This window comes from Nomia melanderi, chromosome 8 (genome assembly GCF_051020985.1).
Source record: "Nomia melanderi isolate GNS246 chromosome 8, iyNomMela1, whole genome shotgun sequence".
NCBI classification, from domain to species: domain Eukaryota; kingdom Metazoa; phylum Arthropoda; class Insecta; order Hymenoptera; family Halictidae; genus Nomia; species Nomia melanderi.
The window spans coordinates 10,765,340-10,785,085 of NC_135006.1; the positions used below are offsets into that span (position 1 = coordinate 10,765,340).

General features: G+C 36.2%; 1 protein-coding gene across 5 annotated transcripts in view; it reads right to left on the bottom strand.

Annotated features, from left to right (window-relative positions):
• cyc (basic helix-loop-helix ARNT-like protein cyc) overlaps positions 1-19,746 on the bottom strand; it is a 145,932-nt gene that overhangs the window by 97,756 nt on the left and 28,430 nt on the right. The window contains exon 2 of one of the 5 annotated variants that reach the window (XM_031978015.2): positions 17,835-17,894. Coding sequence is in view for 3 of the 5 variants with exons in the window: in XM_031978013.2 (XP_031833873.2) it covers positions 8,463-8,478 (16 nt within the window). In the remaining 2 variants the exon portion in view is untranslated. Of the gene's footprint in view, positions 1-7,561; positions 8,956-17,834; positions 17,895-19,746 lie in introns of those variants that run through there. The other 4 variants (XM_031978013.2, XM_031978011.2, XM_031978016.2 and 1 more) reach the window with 4 other exon arrangements.

The following is a 19,746-nucleotide window of genomic DNA, read 5'->3' on the forward strand; positions in this document are numbered from 1 at the left end:
GGAAACTATTTATTATTAAAAATGAAGGTTAAAAGAAGAAATATTTCTGTCGAAGAAATATGTATATTTTTCATGCATTATGTCGTATGTTTCCCGACAATTAACGAAGCGCGTAGATTGCGCGTATTACAGGGCCTGATAAGATTCTAACTGTTCGATTACATAAGTAGCCGTGTAATTATTCATCGTAAACCTCGGCGATGTAAAACTCGACTTTCTAAATCGCTGACCTCGTATTTGATCGGGCCGCTGATTGTCATCGGGTTCGAATAAACGATCCATTTGTGAACCGATCTCGTTTATTCGCCTCCGTAATGCGATCCTACTGAGACGATTGCGATAATAACAAATTACACTAATATTTCTCGATTTGAATAATTAAATCGACACTACCTGATAACACGGCTTATTTTCCCTTGTTTTTTCAAATTAATCGATGTCATTAATGTTATCTAATACATTGTAGAAAAAGGATATTTTTATTTTATACGTAGAAAATACATGAACCAATGAAGTTTGATCTGACTCCGCGATAGCAAACGAGGATTAATTGAAGATTTATGCACAGAATGGCAAAATCAAGTTTTACCCATCTTTTCTTACTAACACACGCACACTCCTCCATGAAAAGGTTAGACGGACGACCGTCGCCACGCGACAGTAAAGTATTCGCCCGATCTGTCGAAGCAAACGTCAGTTTTGGAATTTTACGTATGTTGCCAAATTTTTGCTGTCCGAGGCAGCTGAATATATGCAGAATAATGTAGGAATATTTATTTAACTTCTGGTCACTCTTAAAGTGCCAAGCTTTACGGATAGTTAGGAATTTTTCGACTATGCGTTTTACTTTTGAAATTCTTTTTCAACACTTTCTACATGTTTGGAAATTTTTTGTCAATTTCTCTCCGATACGAAAGTTTTTCCGATAAATAGGCATTTTCCGAACATGATTAATACATCATTGACGTTTCGTATAATTGTAGTACTTCACGAATGATCTTATTACAGATCAGGATGCGTCCGAGCATTCGGTCAGTAAAGCTTCCTGAATGCGATCCAAAAAAAAAAATAAGTTCCGCGCATTTCCACCTTTTTGTTTTACGTGTTGTATTTGTTTACCGTGGTGCGCTGTAAATCAGACGTTTGTGCGTCGCGTGATGCAGTGTTTCGAAAAAACTGTACTATTTCGAAACAACTTTTTTCTCGAAACAACTTTTCAACTGTACTATTTCGAAACAACTATTTATTTCCAGTTAGTCTTTGAACAATTAACTGCGTTATACTTTTGAGTTTCTTTTGTATACAAATTGTATGCAAGTGCAAACTAACAAAGCAATTTCCCTTCGCAACGTGGAAATACGAAACAAGGTTCGCCGAGTCTGAACCTTGACATCCATAAGTTACAAAATCTCATTTCTGTTGCTAAAGAAAACTAAATCAGAGTCATCAGTAATATTGTAACTAATGAAAACAATCATGGTATAGAAAGCATTATAAAACATTTGAGGAAAACAGAAAGTTCTAGTTTTGTTCGAATTGCTAAAAGGAAGGAAATTGCTAAAAAAAAAAACCCTGTCGATGGCTGTGCGTAAGAATGTGAAGATATGTCGAATACACGACCCAGAATCGATGTCTATGATTGGTAATGTGTACGATTATTGTAACTACTTTTTGTATTTACAAATAAAAATAAAAACATAGGCAATTCATATGTCAGAAGGTAATTCAATTTTCGTAGTGACAACATGACACGTGGTTGCGAAGACAACCACTCGACGGTCGCAATCGCTTACTCGTTGTCAGCCGACTAACAAATTGACGGCGAAGGAATAGCTAATCAATGTGATCTATGGCGAATCGTGCACCGACTGGCAGATAATTTCATATTTTTATGACATTTCGCTAGTCGCTCACGGAAGAACGTCTATGAAAGTTGATGTAACTTATTATGGTTAGTGTTATTATTATTACTTGCTCTAATGCTTATTAACGCCATTATTTTAAATATCTATTAGCAAACATGAAACCGCTTCTAAATGGCGCAGAAGTGTAATTTTTACTACTGTAAATTACTAGATACTAGATTGAAGTAGAATCGAGACTGTTATTAACGTTCGTATGGTATGATCAGCACACGGAATCTTGGGTAAAGCTTCCTGGTATTATCACATGATCGTGACTGTGGCCGGCAGCGGTAGCGTGGAAACGTGAAAACGTGAAAAATCTTCTGAGAAGACGGGCAAGATAGAACCATACTCTTCCGTGGAAACGTTCAACGCGCAGAAATGTTATAGTATAACCGTACCATTGTTAAGGAAAATTCAACGAGGACTTGTAACGCGCGCAAGACCTCATAAATAATTTAGCGGATTTATTCAAGCACGAATTTGCAAGCGCGCCAGATCGTTCGAAAATGTTTCGAATTCGTGTTGCAGTTACGTAACTTAAAATGCGTTCGGATATCGCGAAATTTTCCACGCTTGGCGGGGAAAGCGGCGTTCATGATTACATAACCGACAAGTAACGTATCGTCAGCGTAATCGGTTCAGAACCGATTAGTTTGAATGGCGCTGTGTCGATCGCGCGAAAGAGGCCAGCACCGTCATCGACGAATAATTCGACACCGGTTACAGAAAAATGACCAAACTTTTCAACGAATACGCACGATCGGAGCTTGTATGGTCGATGATTCAACCGGTGGAAGACCGAAGTCGTACAAGTACTTATGTAAATGCAGCCGCGGCCGACAGTCCGAGATACGAGACCGGGCCCGTTCAGCAGGTTTTTTCGCGGGCAAGGGCAACCGAGGTTGCCCACGGGTAGAGCTTTCGGCAAAGCCACTGGCATACTTTCCCAAAGCGGGGGGATACACCTGTGTCAGTCTCCGCGCGTCACAGCCTTAACCCTTTGCACTCGGAAGCTTTTCACTAGAAACATTCGACACTTTCCGATGAGACATGGACGATACCATTTGAAACGAATTAGTGAGAAAGCATGCGTAAATTAAAAAGCAAAGCTATTTTATATAAATATTTCACATATTAATGCATTATATAAGAGTTAACCCTTTGACGAAGATCCCTCGAAGTACAGGAAACGTTTAGCGGATGAAGCTAAATTATATATCGATTGCTTAGATAATTGAAAAAAGGAAACTACGTACTGACTTCTTGCTATTCGAGTAATTAAATCACCCGCTTGTGACTTAGCAGTCCAAATATGAAAATTTCATCTCGCCGAAATGCCGACATTCGTCCGCAAAGGGTTAATATTATATATAACACTTTGTAATTTTGTACTATTCAATCAAATGGCGACTGAGAGTCAACTCTCGAGTGCAAAGAGTTAACCAGTTAACGACGTTTCAAGTTTCAAGTTTCAAGTTTCAACGTTTCAGCGTTTGTTTTGCTTTGGTTTTTTATCAAAATACACCCTGGCTGCATTCGTCCTGCGTTTGGCGAGTATATACATACTTCATTTTATTACGCGCAAAACAAGAGATTTTTCAAATTATATTCCACTGTTAACAGGTTAACACATCGCGTACCGGCTAATTTTCAGAAAACTGAATTGTGCGGATGGCAATTTTCACTGAGGTCAACTTGCATCACTATACATAGAAAAACTCAGATATCATATTGTTATGTGATATATTTTAAATAGATAATCAATTCGAATTAAATTTTATAGTTTTTTCAATGCTGTGGTAATTAGCGAAGTTGCATAGCTAAGTGTCTTTATATAAAAACGAGATTTCTCGTTACCGGTACGTAATGTGTTAAGGCGGGTGATCGCTATCGCATACTTACAAAGTAGTACACAAAACAATCACCTTTGCCCGCGACGGCATTACGGGCAAGTGGCCGGACAGACCTGTACACGACAATCCAATACTTTCAGAAAAGATCCGAATACTTCAATACTGCTAAGTTGAAAACCGTTTAACCCTTTGCGGATAAATGTCGACATTTCGACGAGATGAAATTTTCATATTTGGAAGTCTAAGTTGTAAACAAATTTTCATAGTCTCATAGTTTCCTATTTTTCTATTGTTCAAGTAATTGTTATATAATTTAGCTTCATCTGTCGAGGGTTTTGTATATTTCAGAGAATCTTCGTCCGCAAAGGGTTAATACTACATGAGACTGCAATGGCGAAGTTCGATAATTAATGTATGAATATTTAAATAGAAACGATGCTATTGAAACGATCTTAGAGGTAGTTAGACAGAGAGATTCGAGATGTTGGTTCCCGTACTTTGTGGCATCGAGAGTTAGCGTCACGTGAATGTGACTTCATCCAAGCGATAATTAATGGTCAATGTCACGTAAGCGAGACAAAAACAATTTTGAACACTTATTTTACTTTACGTTTTGTTGATCTAGTGAAATTTCCAATATTACCATTGTAATATTTATCCGTACATTTATTTTCAGATCTTTCAAATATCAATGGGAAGTTTATAATTTCTATAATTATTTTCTAGAATGTAACTACTAAATTTTCTACTTCATTTACGTTAAGAACTTTAAAAATCAAGTCCGTTACAGTTGCAGAAAATCCGTCAATTAGCAATTTACAAAAACAATTGGCAAATATTTACAGAAACTGAAAAATCATGTACAGCATATTAAAATATGTTTACAACGTATTTCAATTTTACCGCTTCTCTTAAACTCCCATGAATTTTGTGGATTAATGTATAAAACTGAGAATCCAACGAAACCCTACGTTTCGCGTTAAGAGATACATACCATACATTGTACCATATTTCGAAACCTTTAAAGAACTGAACTGTAGTCGATTACATAATACTTTTTTATTGATAGAAGAATACGTTATTTATATTTAAACATAATTGGAATGTAGTAAAATTATATGCTGACGAGGATCAACGATAATCTCGTATTCTAAATTGTAATTTTAACGGGATTATACGTTTTAAATATTTACAGAGTAGTGGCTCCCTAAAATTCTCTACAGGCAGAATTAAATTTGAATAAAAGTAGATCAGAGTTTCATTGTGGTATCGAGCTGTCCTACAAAATTCGAATTTTTGTAGGTTGCAAGAAACACGAGGAATAATACGTATTTTCAAAATATATAAATAATCTTTGCGCATATAATCGAAGTATGCGTCACGAGTTCTAAAGAATCTATCAAATCAGAAAAAGTTAATTATTATCAAAACAGAACATATCAGTTAATATTTTATTCAGAAGAAAATTAAACTATTTACATTAACGTTTATGGTGCATATTTCGAATAAAGTTAGTAATACATAGTTTTTGATGTCGACTATTAAAAACAACATTTTCGTAGTGCAATCCAATACTTTATACTAAGGGGAAATTAAAATTGCATTAACACCGCTTACTAAATTCGAACAATTATAATTTGCGATCAGCAACGCGTTCCGATGATTCGCGAAGTAGGAAAATTACACGTGAACGATGACTACCGACCATGTCGTAACATTACGGATTATAACTTCGTAATGAATATTTTTTCTGGTTCCAGAAAACATTTCATTGGCTTTTCCCTTGCGCAAAGATCATCAAGTAGGTACCAGCGGCGTCTTTGTCCCGTCACGAGCCTCGTAATAGCAAATTAGAGTCGAGACACGTGTTAGAAACGCCGGCAAACGGTGTGCGTAAAAATCACAACAGTCCGTCCACTGTAATTTATAACCTAGCAAGCTTCCTGCGAGTTCAACTCAGGACACGTTTCAATCGAAGAAATTTTCCTTCGGATTTAAAATCACATTTCTCAAGAAGGCAACCGTCAAACAAATTACTGCATATTAAAGATACTGTTTACTTTCTGTTACAATATACGAACAAATACATTACTAAATAAATTAAGATTGTGTCGGAAAGGCAACGAAGTAAATATCGAAAAATCAATGAACTTCAAGTATCGTGAATGCTACCGAAGACTGAATAGTTCGAGAAACTGGTTGCACTATTTAAAGAAGTGATACTATACGTGTAACGAAGATAACGAAAATTCTGATCGGAGGTTGTTCAGAAGAATAGTCGTAAACGAGACGTATGGATCTTTTTATACAATTTTATCTCTCGAGAATACGCAACGAACAAAGCTCGAGTTAAATCGTGGATAGTCCGAACTCGATAAAAACTGTTAAAATGTCAGCGACGAGTGAAGAGAAACGACAAAAGGCAAAATCGCCTAATTTATCATATCTCTGACATCCAACGTACCAACATTTCCTTCTCTATAATAATAGAATAAATTTCTTCTCTATTAATATTACGATAACACTGTATCGTGGATACAATTCGTAAAAAATCGCTTAGGTCCAGTACAAGTAAAACGTACAATAGAAAAGGAGAAATGATTTGTCTGATCGTAAATAGCTTTCTTCCGGGTTTGTTGTTAATGTACTTTAGTCAAGTCTTGATTCCGGTGCAACAGAATTTTCATTCCTTCTCCACAACTTTACTGGTACAACTTTTCTTAGAGACTAACAAATATGCGACATGTTTGAACTCGCTGGAAGCGCAGTCTAAATTACAGAGTATTTTGTCAGCGTTCATTATATTTGTACAACTGATTTATCCAGTATTCAGCTGTGAAAAAAGTTCGATATCGCGGTGACCATTATCTGAGTAACTGTAAGCCAATGCATAGAAAAATGAGCAACCACTGGAAGATATGGACGAGCACCAATGACGAGTCAATTCGTCAAGCAAGCTACGTCGAGTGCGTTCAAGTAATTCTCCTGGCAACAACGAAATCTAATAAGTCAATAAATAGAACAATAGTTCTCGTTTGTCAGCTGTCCTTCAATCTGATAACAGCAACGCTCAACGAGAGAAACGTTTCCCTAAAATCTCGCGCGAATCATTTTCATTCGATTCACCTTGAAGGCTCGAGAAAAACGGGTACTGATAGCTGGCGTATAATAGTCTGATAAGAAGATAGTGTCAGGCTCGTATCAAACTAGAAGCGAACGATCAAAGACTATTACCGCAATTGCAGCGAAATGTCTTAACGGTTACTTTGAAAGGACAACTAGCGGAAACAGTAGAAACACTAGGAAAACGAAAAGAGGAGGATATACTTATCCGACAGAAAGAAAAGTTATTTAGAAAAGTACACTGGACAAGTAAAAGAAACAAGAGAAGGAGGAGGAGAAGGAAAAAGAAAAGGAGTAAAATATAAGAGAAACAGGAAAAGAAAACAAGAAAAAGAGAATATCCAGAAATTATGGAAATATGCAGAGAAATATGAAAAGAAGAAAAAAATCTAGAGAAAATGACTTAAATGATTCAACTCTCGTAACCTTGCCGGTGGAAGTGAAAATTATATAGTAATATAGAAACCAAAGTCCATTGATTTGGATAGAATGAACATTTGAAAATGATCACAATAGCAGATAATGCTAATCCCTCAACTCGGAACGGCGATGATTTTATCCTTGCAAATATTTCTCATCGCGCTTTTGTATCTCGGTGTAATTAATTTCCACTGATTTTTTAAGCATCAGATTAGAATATGTGTATCGCGGATCGTTGAAGAACTTAGGGAGGGGTACCTTAAACGCTCGACGAACCGGTCCAAAGGCGCGCAGATCTATCCTAGCGAAACGATGCGTAAATTCATTGACACGCCAGCGGATCATTCACCGAATCGTTCACTAATCATCGATGATCAGGGAATCACTTCTCTCCCACACATCTATCACTATATCTTCACTGGATTACCGATCGAAATGATCAAAATCAATGGAAACTTGGCACTGTCATCTTCGGTTGCCATTCGCCGACTCTCGATCATTGGTGTCCTCGGAACGAAGATTTCCGATACGTTACGATGCAGGTTACGATGCACAGGACATCACTGGTGGGAAACCGATGACTCGTAACTCGAATTAACTCGAAATTGACTCGAAGGAACCGAATAGACCAACGAACGAACGAACAAACACGCGGCTCGCCTGTGCAAGTAAGGCTTCAAGGTCTGGGTTAGGTTTAACGAGTAAACACTGATCACCGATAAATAACTGTCGCGGCAATGCCGCCGCGCGAACGCGTCACCGTGCGAAATCAGGTGCATGTGTGCGTATGCTTGTGCGTGTGTGCGTATGCTTGCGCGTGTGCGATGCATACGCGCCGGCTACGAGTTAGGCTGGACGCGCGTGCACTCGTATCACTGATACGCAACAAACAAAACCGACGCGTGCGAGTAAACCCTTTGCACTGGAAATTACTCCGTTCCGCGTTGGGTCTGGCTCTGATCCGCGTCGCATTCGACGAGCGACACTCGTTACCGGCGCGCCGCGTTCGGCACTGTCACGGGAAACGAAAATTAGGCAAACGAGCGGGTAGAGCGTCGACGAGCGGGGTTGGGTCGCGTTGTTCGCGGGTTGTCTGCGCGTTGCAACCACGTGGCGATGCGAACGAGGAAAAAGAGGTACTCGGGTAAGGCGGGCTTACCGAGAAGCGCGTACATCCACGTCGCCGGCGACGACGAGGAAGCGGCGGCATCCTCGAGGAGCGCGGAAGGCCTCTTGCCTTCCCTCCTTTCGGCCGATGCCCTCGTGCCTCGAGGGCGCCCGTTCGACGACGACGAGGTCGTGCCGCCCGCGACTCACGGGCCGAGTATCGCGACTATCGCGAGACCTGCGACCACGTGTACTCTACCACTGCCGCTACCGGGAACAACGAACGGACCAACGGACCAACGGATCGACTAAGCAAAGAACGGACGGCAAGCCGGCGGGCGGAAATACGGTGCACGTACGAGCAACGCGTCCGGCAACCTCCGCGATCGTTTACCGTGCCGCTACTGTCCGTGCAAACGTGGTGGTGGTGGTAACGAGCCACTTTGGCTCAACTCGCGCACACTCTTCACCTGACCGGCCAACCAACGTCAAGTGGGGGTGGTTGCTGGTGGTGGAGGAAGAGACTCGCGAACAATCTCGCCACGTGCTCTCTCGCCGCACAGCTGGAACTGACTGAAACTCCTGTTACTTCGCTTCTGCGTTTACGCAAACCGTACCTACCTGTGACTGTCTTCTCTTTTCTATTGTATTTTACTGTCTTCGTGGTCAGCCGAATTTATGACACTGTTACTCGGCTTCCTGGATCTTCGACCAGTCGGAAATGCTACGGTTACACCCTAACGATTTGTCAAGTACGCCGTGGAAATAGCTTTCTTTCGTTTCATCGTTTTACCGTGTACACGCGTGGAACGTATGACATTACTTCGAAATCTATAAATAGATTCCGAGGATTAGTTTATATTATAGTTTCGTTTCATTTCGCCTTACTTTGCATCTGATATTTCGCAAACATCCCTAACAGCCACCACGGAACGCTATTTCTGTTATTTTTAGAGTTACAATGTTACAGCACAACGATCTTGCCGCGTAAATTGTCGTGTAAAGCTCAGACGCTTCTAATTGAATGGTACCGGAGGGGTCGGGTATTTGTATTATTGGGAAATGTATTTAAAATCAAAGAATCGACGAATTCACGTGTCGCGAATCGACTTTCGAGTACATAGTTCCGTAGCGAGGAGGAAGCGCGAGCGCTCATTGGTCTACTCGTCAGCCTTCCCGAGGGGCTAGACCTGCGTACGATTGTCCCAACACTGTTCACGCTGTGTATCGCGTAGGTGTAGGGCGGATTTAGTCACTCCCACTTCCGCGGGCGTCGGAGAACCACGTGGTCCGCTGCCACGTTTTTATTATATCTGTACGGAGACCTTCTCTCACTTCTGCCTGTTTTCATCCTGTTTTCATCCTCGCTTAACGTGGTCCTACTCGATTCTTCCTTTCAATCACAATCACAATACATCACAATTCTATCTACAATCAATTCTAGATACAATTACTAGAATAAAGCCTCGATATTATATAATATTTAAATAAAACGGCGTAACACGGGAAACAAAATTCAACACTTATTCTATAACGGAATCTTCAGATGTTAACACTAGAACACAAGACACTTGTTTAGCAATTATTGATATCTTCGAAGCATTGAATATTCGAAATGATCTTGAAAATAAATAATTTCATTTGAGTACTACAATGAATGTCTGAAGAAACTGAAAATAATCTATTGTTACAATTTTTATGGGAATTGCATATTAATCGTATTAAATGCTCGGTAGTTCTAGTGTCAAAGACGTGTGTAAGACAGGATTCTATGGGCTAAATAATGAAATGGTAAAAATTTGATCCGAATATTACTCTTTTTAACCCTTTGCACTCGAAAGTTTTTCACTTGAAGTATTCTTTCTAATTAGATGTAGACAACATTCTTTAAAATGAATTTAACAAGAAATCATACATAAATTAGGTACCAAAGCTATTTTCTTTCAATATTTCACGTATTGATGCAGTATACAAAGATTAATGGTAAATACCAAAGTTTATAATTTTGCTGTATCAACTCATCTGTCGACTGCGAGTCGCCTCTCGAGTGCAAAGGGTTAATTTGGTGTTCCTCGGTTGGAGGTTACAGGAAGAATGCCCCGAAAAGAGCATTGTTTGGCCACAGTACCTCTTCTTGTCAGTGTAGGTCTCTCTCTGTTTATTGCGCCCCGAGATTCGGGGACGCTTTACCGAGAGGGCACCGATTAACAGACGACCAGCGTTCGAGTTTCCCTTCACTAAGATTATCTTACACGCGATGCGACGAATCCTTGATTCGACTCGTAATTATATGCAGTTTATCAGATTCTTTGAATCAGAAGGTGTACAGTCTCTTGTCTTCATTCGATTCTCCGCGGTTATGTGCCGCGAATGATTATGGTTTCGTTCAATCGATCTAGCGGTAAAATGCAAAGTAGTATAACCGTGTTACTTAACTTCTCATCGCTTTTCGAGAATTTAGCGTGACTTATTACCGTCACATTTTTGCCAAAATTTTTAAGATTTTCCCGTGTACTTTTATGATAATTTCATGTTCAGATCAATGTAATTTTCGCACTTGGTGACCAGAACCCGTGAACCTTTCACCGTTAAACTAAACAACAGACTTGTCTTGAAGAAAATTTATAGAATATGCTGTTTTATTTATAGAAATAAAAAATGAAAAGGAAAGACAGCATTTGTTTGATATGTAAACAGTATGTACTTTACATGTATAAATATTATATTACCGTTAGAAGCTTCAAACATTATTTTATATTATTGCATTATGGTATTTGCAAGATTTTTTATTTTGGACCACAATTGATCACGTACGGAATCCTTGTCATTATTTTCAGTGATATTCGAAAATCTCACATCTCGTCAGTGAATATTAACTTCCTTTATGATTTATAAATATGCAAACGTAATTATACGTTTCGTGGATTCGTTTTGTCAGTAGGAAAAGAAACAAAATATTGGAAAGAAAAGCTGGTATAGGTTTTAGGAATATGTATTTCTTTCACATAGCTTAATATAAAAAATCATAATAATGTCATTTCAGAAAACAAAAGAAAATTTTATTCGATGTCATTAAATTCAGTCCGCGTAAATTTTATTTATCCTGCATACTTCTACAATCTTTTTACAATATTGAGGTTCGAAGATGTTGTTAGTGAATTAGAAGTTAAATTTTTTCAGTTTCGCTCTACAAACAGTTGTATTGCCATGTTGGAATATAAAATTTCATTTTGTCTTCAGATTAGATAACCTGCGTCTCAAACTCTCTAGAATTTGTAAAGTCACGCTGTATATTTTTGTACTTTTCTCTACCCCTTTAAAATCGTGAAAATAGTAAGTACTTTACCCTATTCACATTTCTTCTTTTTACTTCCATGTAAAAAATTCACGAATACACGAGTATTACGAAATACGAAGAGTGAAGCTTTTCACACCGTCCAATTTCTTTTTTAATTGAATCACCTCTAGACGCTTTGCTAAGGTGTCGTATTATCATTTGATAAGTGGAGACATCGTAAATTGCAGTTGTGCAATCTTCCTAATTTCAAAAGTGACTTATCTTCGATATAACGATAATCAGCTTACAAGAAAGCTAATCAAGACCTGTATACGATGTATACCATGAACGCGATAGATTGTTGCGATTGGGAAATCGATCTTTGTTGTTATCTGTACAGCTTTCCTTGTGCACTGTTTTGCTTCATCATAAATTTAAATAAGCTCGGTCCTTTCCTGTTTCGGACAACAAACCATCTTGAGAAACTTGTCGATACATTAACCATCATTACGCAGTCAACCGAGAAATAAACCTTGTTTATATCTGTTGACAAATATAAATTGTTGCACTAAGCACTTTATTGTTGTTTCGTTAAGTATCAACGATACCACTTCGAAAATTTAAAAACATAAATTATGGAGTTTACATGTCACAGTAATAGTTTCACATTTAATTGCATTTCTAGTGCTCAAGGTCATCTGAATTTCTGGCCTCAGATATATTCAAATATAATTTTCGTCTTTTACCAGACACAACAGAAAAAATACACGTTTCCTACTTAAAAATTGACGTTGACCCCTAAAAAAACTCGAGAAAACTCCAAAGAAAGAATGGACGGACAAAGAAAGCTATTAATTCCATGATATCATCTCATCCTGTAAACTATTTAAATTATATTACATGTATAAAGATTCTTCATAGAATAAAAAAAGATGTTTAAATGAACACTTTCAGTATGGACACCGCGCAATCCAGATGACTTCATTCTGTTTACTTTTTTTGGCTGTTCGGGTAGGAAACGTGTATGAAAATTATTTATGATAGAAAAAAAGCGTTTTACAAAGGAATTACGAAAAACATCAATCTTGTAACGATAAATGCTAGTTGTGATTTCGTCGCGATAAACGAAGAAAAAGAAGAAAAAAAGAAGCACCTACAACTCTGTCAGCTTGAATTTGTATGAGACTAGGAACGGGAACAATGAGGTACTCTCCCCTAAACAGTTTCTTTCCCTTCAAACACAAGGGGTCTACAGGAAACTCTGAATAAGGTAGTTCAATGGTTCTGTACGCTTCATTTTCGAGGTGAGATATTAAACCGAGTATGTCAATCGATGATACATACTAGAAATGATAATGATGTTTAGACGAGAAAATTCTCATGTTCAATTTGAAATTTTCATTTAAATGTATCAGTGTGTCTCGCTTGACATAAAAACCAACTTTCTTATTACTGTCATGACTGTGAATTTTATGCGTTTACAGTTTACACCAATCAGAATTGCCTAAATTTCCGTATAATAAAATATTTTGTAAGGTTCGATGTCGTTTCTATTTCCTTTAAGAGCTAATCAACACTTTAAGTGAGTGTAACCATCTAAAACCTGAAAAAACAAATACACTTTTCTGAATGTTTACAACACTACGATTTGATAAGATTTTTTTAATCTTTTGCTATATTGGTACAACGTTATGAAATTCTATAGTAAAGATTAGCTCAACAAATTTTTATTTTCTCATACTGTACAAATGGTTCTAGCAGTAAATTTGAAATTTCAGAAATTTAATATAGTTTTGTTGGACATATTAAAAATTCTTTGTCGTTTGAATCTTTCTTTAAAGTTTTGAAAAAAGAAAGATGTTCCTCTAAAAACAGAATTTACATTCTTCCCCGGAAACTGAAAAGTGGAAAATTGGAACTGAAAAGGTTACAGAATTTTTATTGAAGTTGACATGTACAGTCTGAAATTAATTACTCAAGTGCAGCAGAAAAGTTTCTACCCTGTTATAAAGGGAAAGTATTCTTGTACAAAGTGAATTCAACGTTCTTACGATAATAAGGTATCTGATACTAAATAAAGTAGCACTTGCATCAGTAGTATATTTATGTCAGTATCTTAATTTGTATGATAAATATAAAGCATTTAATAAATGAATTTAAACAAATCTTTAAGAAATTTATACGTAAATTTATACGTGTAGCTGAAATATATCTTCAGAGAGAGGTGAGCCATTTTTCACAGAAAAATCCAAGATTATTATTTCCCAAGATCTAGATTAGAAATCTTATACATGTCAAACAGAATTTACAAACAATTTCTATTCGGTTTGATACTTCAACCTCAAAACAATTATAATTCGTAACATAACTGGCGTCAAATGAAAATGTTTAATAACTCAAATAACCAGATTATAGTGTGACCTATTAATCGTGTACCAAATAATTGATAATTGTTCCTTCTTATTTTTGCTACAAAAGAATAAGTGATACATAAAACGCTGAAGTTTTTCGTTAACAGTCAACGTGTTAATTAATAAACAATTTAGTTAAAATAGTTCATTTCCTTCTTTCGAAAAAACATATGAACATAGATGAACTTCTCGATGAATCTAACATAAACAAAAAGAATGCTAGAGATTTTTATGGAATAGGTACTGTAGTATGTAGATAGAATGAAGAAAACGTCAAATAACGTTTGCGAACATCTTGTACTGACTTTGTAAACATGAGGAGACCGATCGAAACTACACACGAAGCAGCGAGGATGTATTATGAAGAAAGTTTCTCCCGTTAGAGATAATACTTATTATTTGTTACTTAAATGCGATTTTTGTATTACTTATTATTTCCTTTGCTTTACCGAGGTTATGCTATGTCAATAATAATATCTTAACCATAATACAAATTACGATAAAGAAACATTGAGTCCTCTCTACTATTTTTACTGTTTGAACGACTAATAATTAACTACTGTTTTTGCATATATTATCCAAGAACAGACTTTTACTTTCGAATAACAATAATATACCAACGAACGAATAAGTGGAACAGAAAGCATTACGTATAATAGTATATGTACTTCTTTTACAAAACAACACTGGCATTAATGTGATAAAATTAAAAAATGTCATATGTTTCAACTATAGAAAAATTTATTTGTTTAAATAAATACATGAAGCAATAATGAGAGCATTATTAGAAATGGTTTTCTTTTAATTATGATTTATTTGTGCGTGAATTCGCGTATACGAGATATAAACCACATGAATAAGTTGAATCCTTGACTTTTAGATTCAAATTCAAATTTCTCCAAAGAAATATTGCACAATTTCAATATTTTGAAAATGAGCACTCAATGTTAGTTAAAGATTAACTCCGTCGTAGTTTTCAAATACAATTTATAAACACAAATATACCTATTATTATGTCATTTGTTACGTTGAAGTGAATCGAGTAATATTTGATTTTGTACGTAAGTCTTATCTAAACGTTAAACAAAATTGTTCAAAAAAGGTGTTAACTTTAATAAACTCTAAATACACTTCCTTCCTGTCAAAGTTAATACACCACTTGCTCTCTATGTTCAGGTTCCTTCTACTTGCAAGGTCTGCTCTCCTTGGATTTGTGCACTCTAAAAAATCTTTCTGGCACGTTTGTGCTTTGCAAAATGTTTGAGTTCAGAAAACCTACTTCCAACTTGTGGACAAAGTTTCATCGCAGAATGAATTCTATTATAATCGATTTTCAAGTAAAGAGAAACGCAAAGGTATGTTCGTTAGATTTTATCTATAAAGTAACTGGTAATTGATTTCCAGTTGAGTATTTCAACTTACAAAGTAAAATTCAGAGGAGTGAAAATTCTTTTCAGACTTTAATTATAAAAAGTGTAAGTCCAAGTAATTTAGAATTCAATTTGTGGCCACAGAATGTTACATTGTAGGGTAGCTGTTCTCGAACTGCTCGGAACATTCGATAATATTAGCCTGAGAAGTTCTGCGTTTGTACAATAAAAGTTGAGACGTATAAATCAATTCTTACGGTTTCCACGTTATTAGAAACCAGGTGAATTTTCCACTAGGATTTTCTCTGTTTATGGGTTGTGTGACACGGTAACAATGACATCCACGAGATTTCTTGATTCCATTGCAATGATCGAATGTTAGTGGACAGCATTAATTAACGCTAATCACGCGCGAATTAATCCTGTTTCGAACGGAACGCGATAATTGTTCTCTCATCGATGAAATTCGTAACCCTTTCCACCACTGCCCCCTCGGCGATACATGATCGACGTAGATCGTTTGAAGTGACCACAAGGGAAATCCTTCGTGATCCGTCCCCCGAAATCCCCGTTTCCCGATACTCATTAGCAGTGATTTTTCGGTAACCAGAGGATCAGCTTGCGACGATTAATTTACTGTGATTTCGCACTCCGCTCCTCTCGGACCCGGTTTATCCAATTATTTATCGCGAAAACACGACCTTTCGAGCTGGCGATCCTTGACCTCTGTTAGCGCATCCACAAATCGATGGGAACCGTTTCACCCGTGTTCTTCAACTCTCAGATCCGATTAATCGACTACCGATTCTATTTGGTTGCATTACAACCCAAAATACAATAGAAATGCATGAAAAAAGTGCGATCAAAAATAGACGGATTTTCATATCAGAGCAACCAATCTCTAATGTAACGTAAGCTCCATGTGTACATAAGTACCTACTTAAGTATTGTAAGAAATACGTACCATGAATAAACATGTTGGTAAACTTTCATACAACAGTTTTTAAATATGTGTTATTATCCTTTCGAGTACTATGGTCGCATACGTGCGGCCCGAAAAATTTATTTAGATTTATTTATATTTATGTCGATTTTATAAATCACTCGCATAACCACTTTGGAGAAAATACAATCACCTTGCCCAATCTGCGCAATTGCACACAAAGGAGTAGCCGTACACAATGCTACATTACTGCTATTGTATTTATTTGTATATTTTAAGAATACTTGTGTAATTTCTGCCATTCCTCGCAACTGATATAACGATCAAATAAATAAATTTTCCACTTTCGTCTTTTGTGGAATGAAACTTTCAAATGAGTCACTTTCAGTAATTTATTCAATAGAGGAATATGAATGTATTAATATTAATGCACTTATTGCCCATGCATTGACATTATTCATTTATTAGTAGGTACCTAAAGTTGGAGATAGTTCAGTATACTTAACAGAGCTCTCGAATTCAATTTTCTCAAAGAAGTGGTTGGAAACGGATAAATGCTATTCGTGTTTTCGACTTATTTTTACTTGAAAAATGGAGCTTCAATTAATCACACAAAGTAATCTTAACAACTGTTATACTTACAAAGAAATGACAGTTATGAACAAAATTATCATAGTAGTTTATTCGCCGAACATTGTACTTTTTTAATATATTTAATCATCAGCGTGCTTCAATTAACGCATAAGGTACCCAGGTGTAAATTAATTTCTTAGATTCTTGTATGACAGAGCTTCCCCGGATTTCTTTTCGTCGTGTTGATTGGTAAGATAATACTGGTCAATTTTCCGTAAGGTAACACTAGCACACGTAATAACCCTCTGGGCCCTAAATCTACCCTTGTGAAACGAGTAAATCTTGAACATTGGGTATGGTTATTCCTTCATTGTCTCTTCCTTTCGCTTTTTCTTTCTATCTTTCTTTCTTCGTGCGTTGAAAAAGCAATTAATACTACCATTTCTAATATCAACTGTACAATAATTTGACAATCAAGTTAAAAATTTATTACTCCTTAATAATGCTTCAATTTTATCTTCAGTTAATTCGTATAATGTCGTGCGTTGCATAGTCATAAGAATATTGATATCTTTTGTAATCTCCCTTTCTACTACTAACATTTGTTAATAACTATTGCTTCACCAATCGGATAGTCGAAGGATTTAAAAACAAAATAAATCTTTCGTTAACACTTGGCAAGAATCTTGCATCTTAGTTTCTTAAATTTCATAATCAAATTTTTTAGAGACATTGTAATACATATAAAAAATCTGTTGAAAGATTTCATGTTTTACCAGTATAACCTTTCTAAGTTGCCAGAAACATAGAAATTCCTTCAAAAACAACTTCTCGTAAACAATTCACTTACCCTCAAATGTACATCGAGCACTGCCACCTGTCCACTCATTTGACGCCATGACCCATTTGTCTGTAAGAAAAACATACATTTATTAGATTTTAAAGCACGCAGGTGAATAGAATTTAATACTACAACTACCGAGCAATTAGAGTGACTTGTTACTAATTTTACATAAAAATTAGTACAATACGTTTCTCGAGATTTGAAGAGTTTTTTATCGTTGTATCTGTACAAATACACAAATCTATTTTATAAACTATCACAAAAGCATCATCATAATTAAAATCCTTTGCACACATGAAAATTTCGAAATAGATCAGTTTGACACGTTCGGTAGTTGCAGTGTTAATAAACTGTTAGTAAGAAGCATACGTTATTGTTCTTTCATTTGAACCAACTCATCCTTCGTAGAAACAACCAAATTACTCTTTTTATTTATTTTAGGGATATTATCGCCAATGAAAGTAAGTATAAACAATTCAGATACGAGACTAATTATTTCTTAAATCTTCAATGCTTGTGTGATTTGTCGCAGAATCTAGAGACAAATTAACGATTCCCCTTCCTTTCGGCCATTATATATTTTTATAATTGGCTCCGAGGAACTTGTTAATTAAGCGGCGCATAACTCGTTCAGCTGTGAAAGGAGCACGGAGAGTGTTATTGGCGCTGAAACGAGCAATGACCAATAAATTAAAAGGGAAACAAATTGTACCTACTTCATGAGCGGAGCGTCCTGTTCGATGAGACGAAAATTATGAATCCCTTTAATTTAAAATTCACTTTCTTAGGAGAATCGCGCTGCTCGCTATATTCGAACACGTTCTTCGCTTCGTTATCTTAGCTTATTGCTTCCATTAACAATTATTTGTTATTTTATTTTAGACGTTTTTTAACTGGACTATTTGTTTGCTGTTACTATTTGAAACAGGTATATACTTTATACAACTAATTGTAAGGAAAGAGATGCAATTTGTATTTAATTTTATATTTACCCTACTCTATTGTCTTTACCATTAGGTGAGTCAACTTCTAATTTTATTTGTTATTTACATAAGCCTGGAGAAGAAGGTAAGCATTCATTAATCATTAGTCTGCTAGTCTGTTAACACGTGGACCGGCAGGCACTCATCGAAACTTCCATAAATTGAAACAGCTTTTTCAATGAAGCAGTAATTAATAAATGAGTTTGTAAATTGAAATACTTATACATGTATAATGTTTATTCTAAAATGCTGTTCCGTTTTTAACACGTTTCAATCTTTATACACCAAGTTTTTCCGATGTTTTTCGTTCGACAATTAAACGATTACACTATTTTGTGCATAATTTAATATAAAGAATACTGAATGTCACAACCGCCGACATTGACTCGCATTATTGGTTTCCTTGATATCACAATATCCGTATGAAAAGGATACGTTTTATCGCATAGTGTAATCAGATTTTGTCCTAATCCTTAGTTCTCACAACATAGACGGAAAAATATCGGCAAAATTAGCTGCACCAAAACAAATTGTTTCACTCGCTTTAAGAATTAAACCCATTAATATAATTAATCAGTAACATAAATTACTATACATACATCATTTTACAATTAGTTGGAAGGATCTATAGTACTGTTTTCTCGCGACAAACTTTTCTACAGTTTGTTTAGTCAACGAGCAAACAATTTTTAAAGCTGAAAATTTGATTTTCATTCTTAAGATAAAATTTGGCGGAAAACTGTGGATGGTGGAGAAATTCTACTTCCGAATTTGTGCTCGGGACACGATTATCTACACGAATCGCCCAACGGATATTGCAAATCAATATTCCTGTTGGACAATGCAATTAATGGACGTTAACGTACATATTAATGGTCCTATCAGATTTCGAATAAGAGGAGAACGTTGTTACGCTTCACTACGCTTTTTGGTAT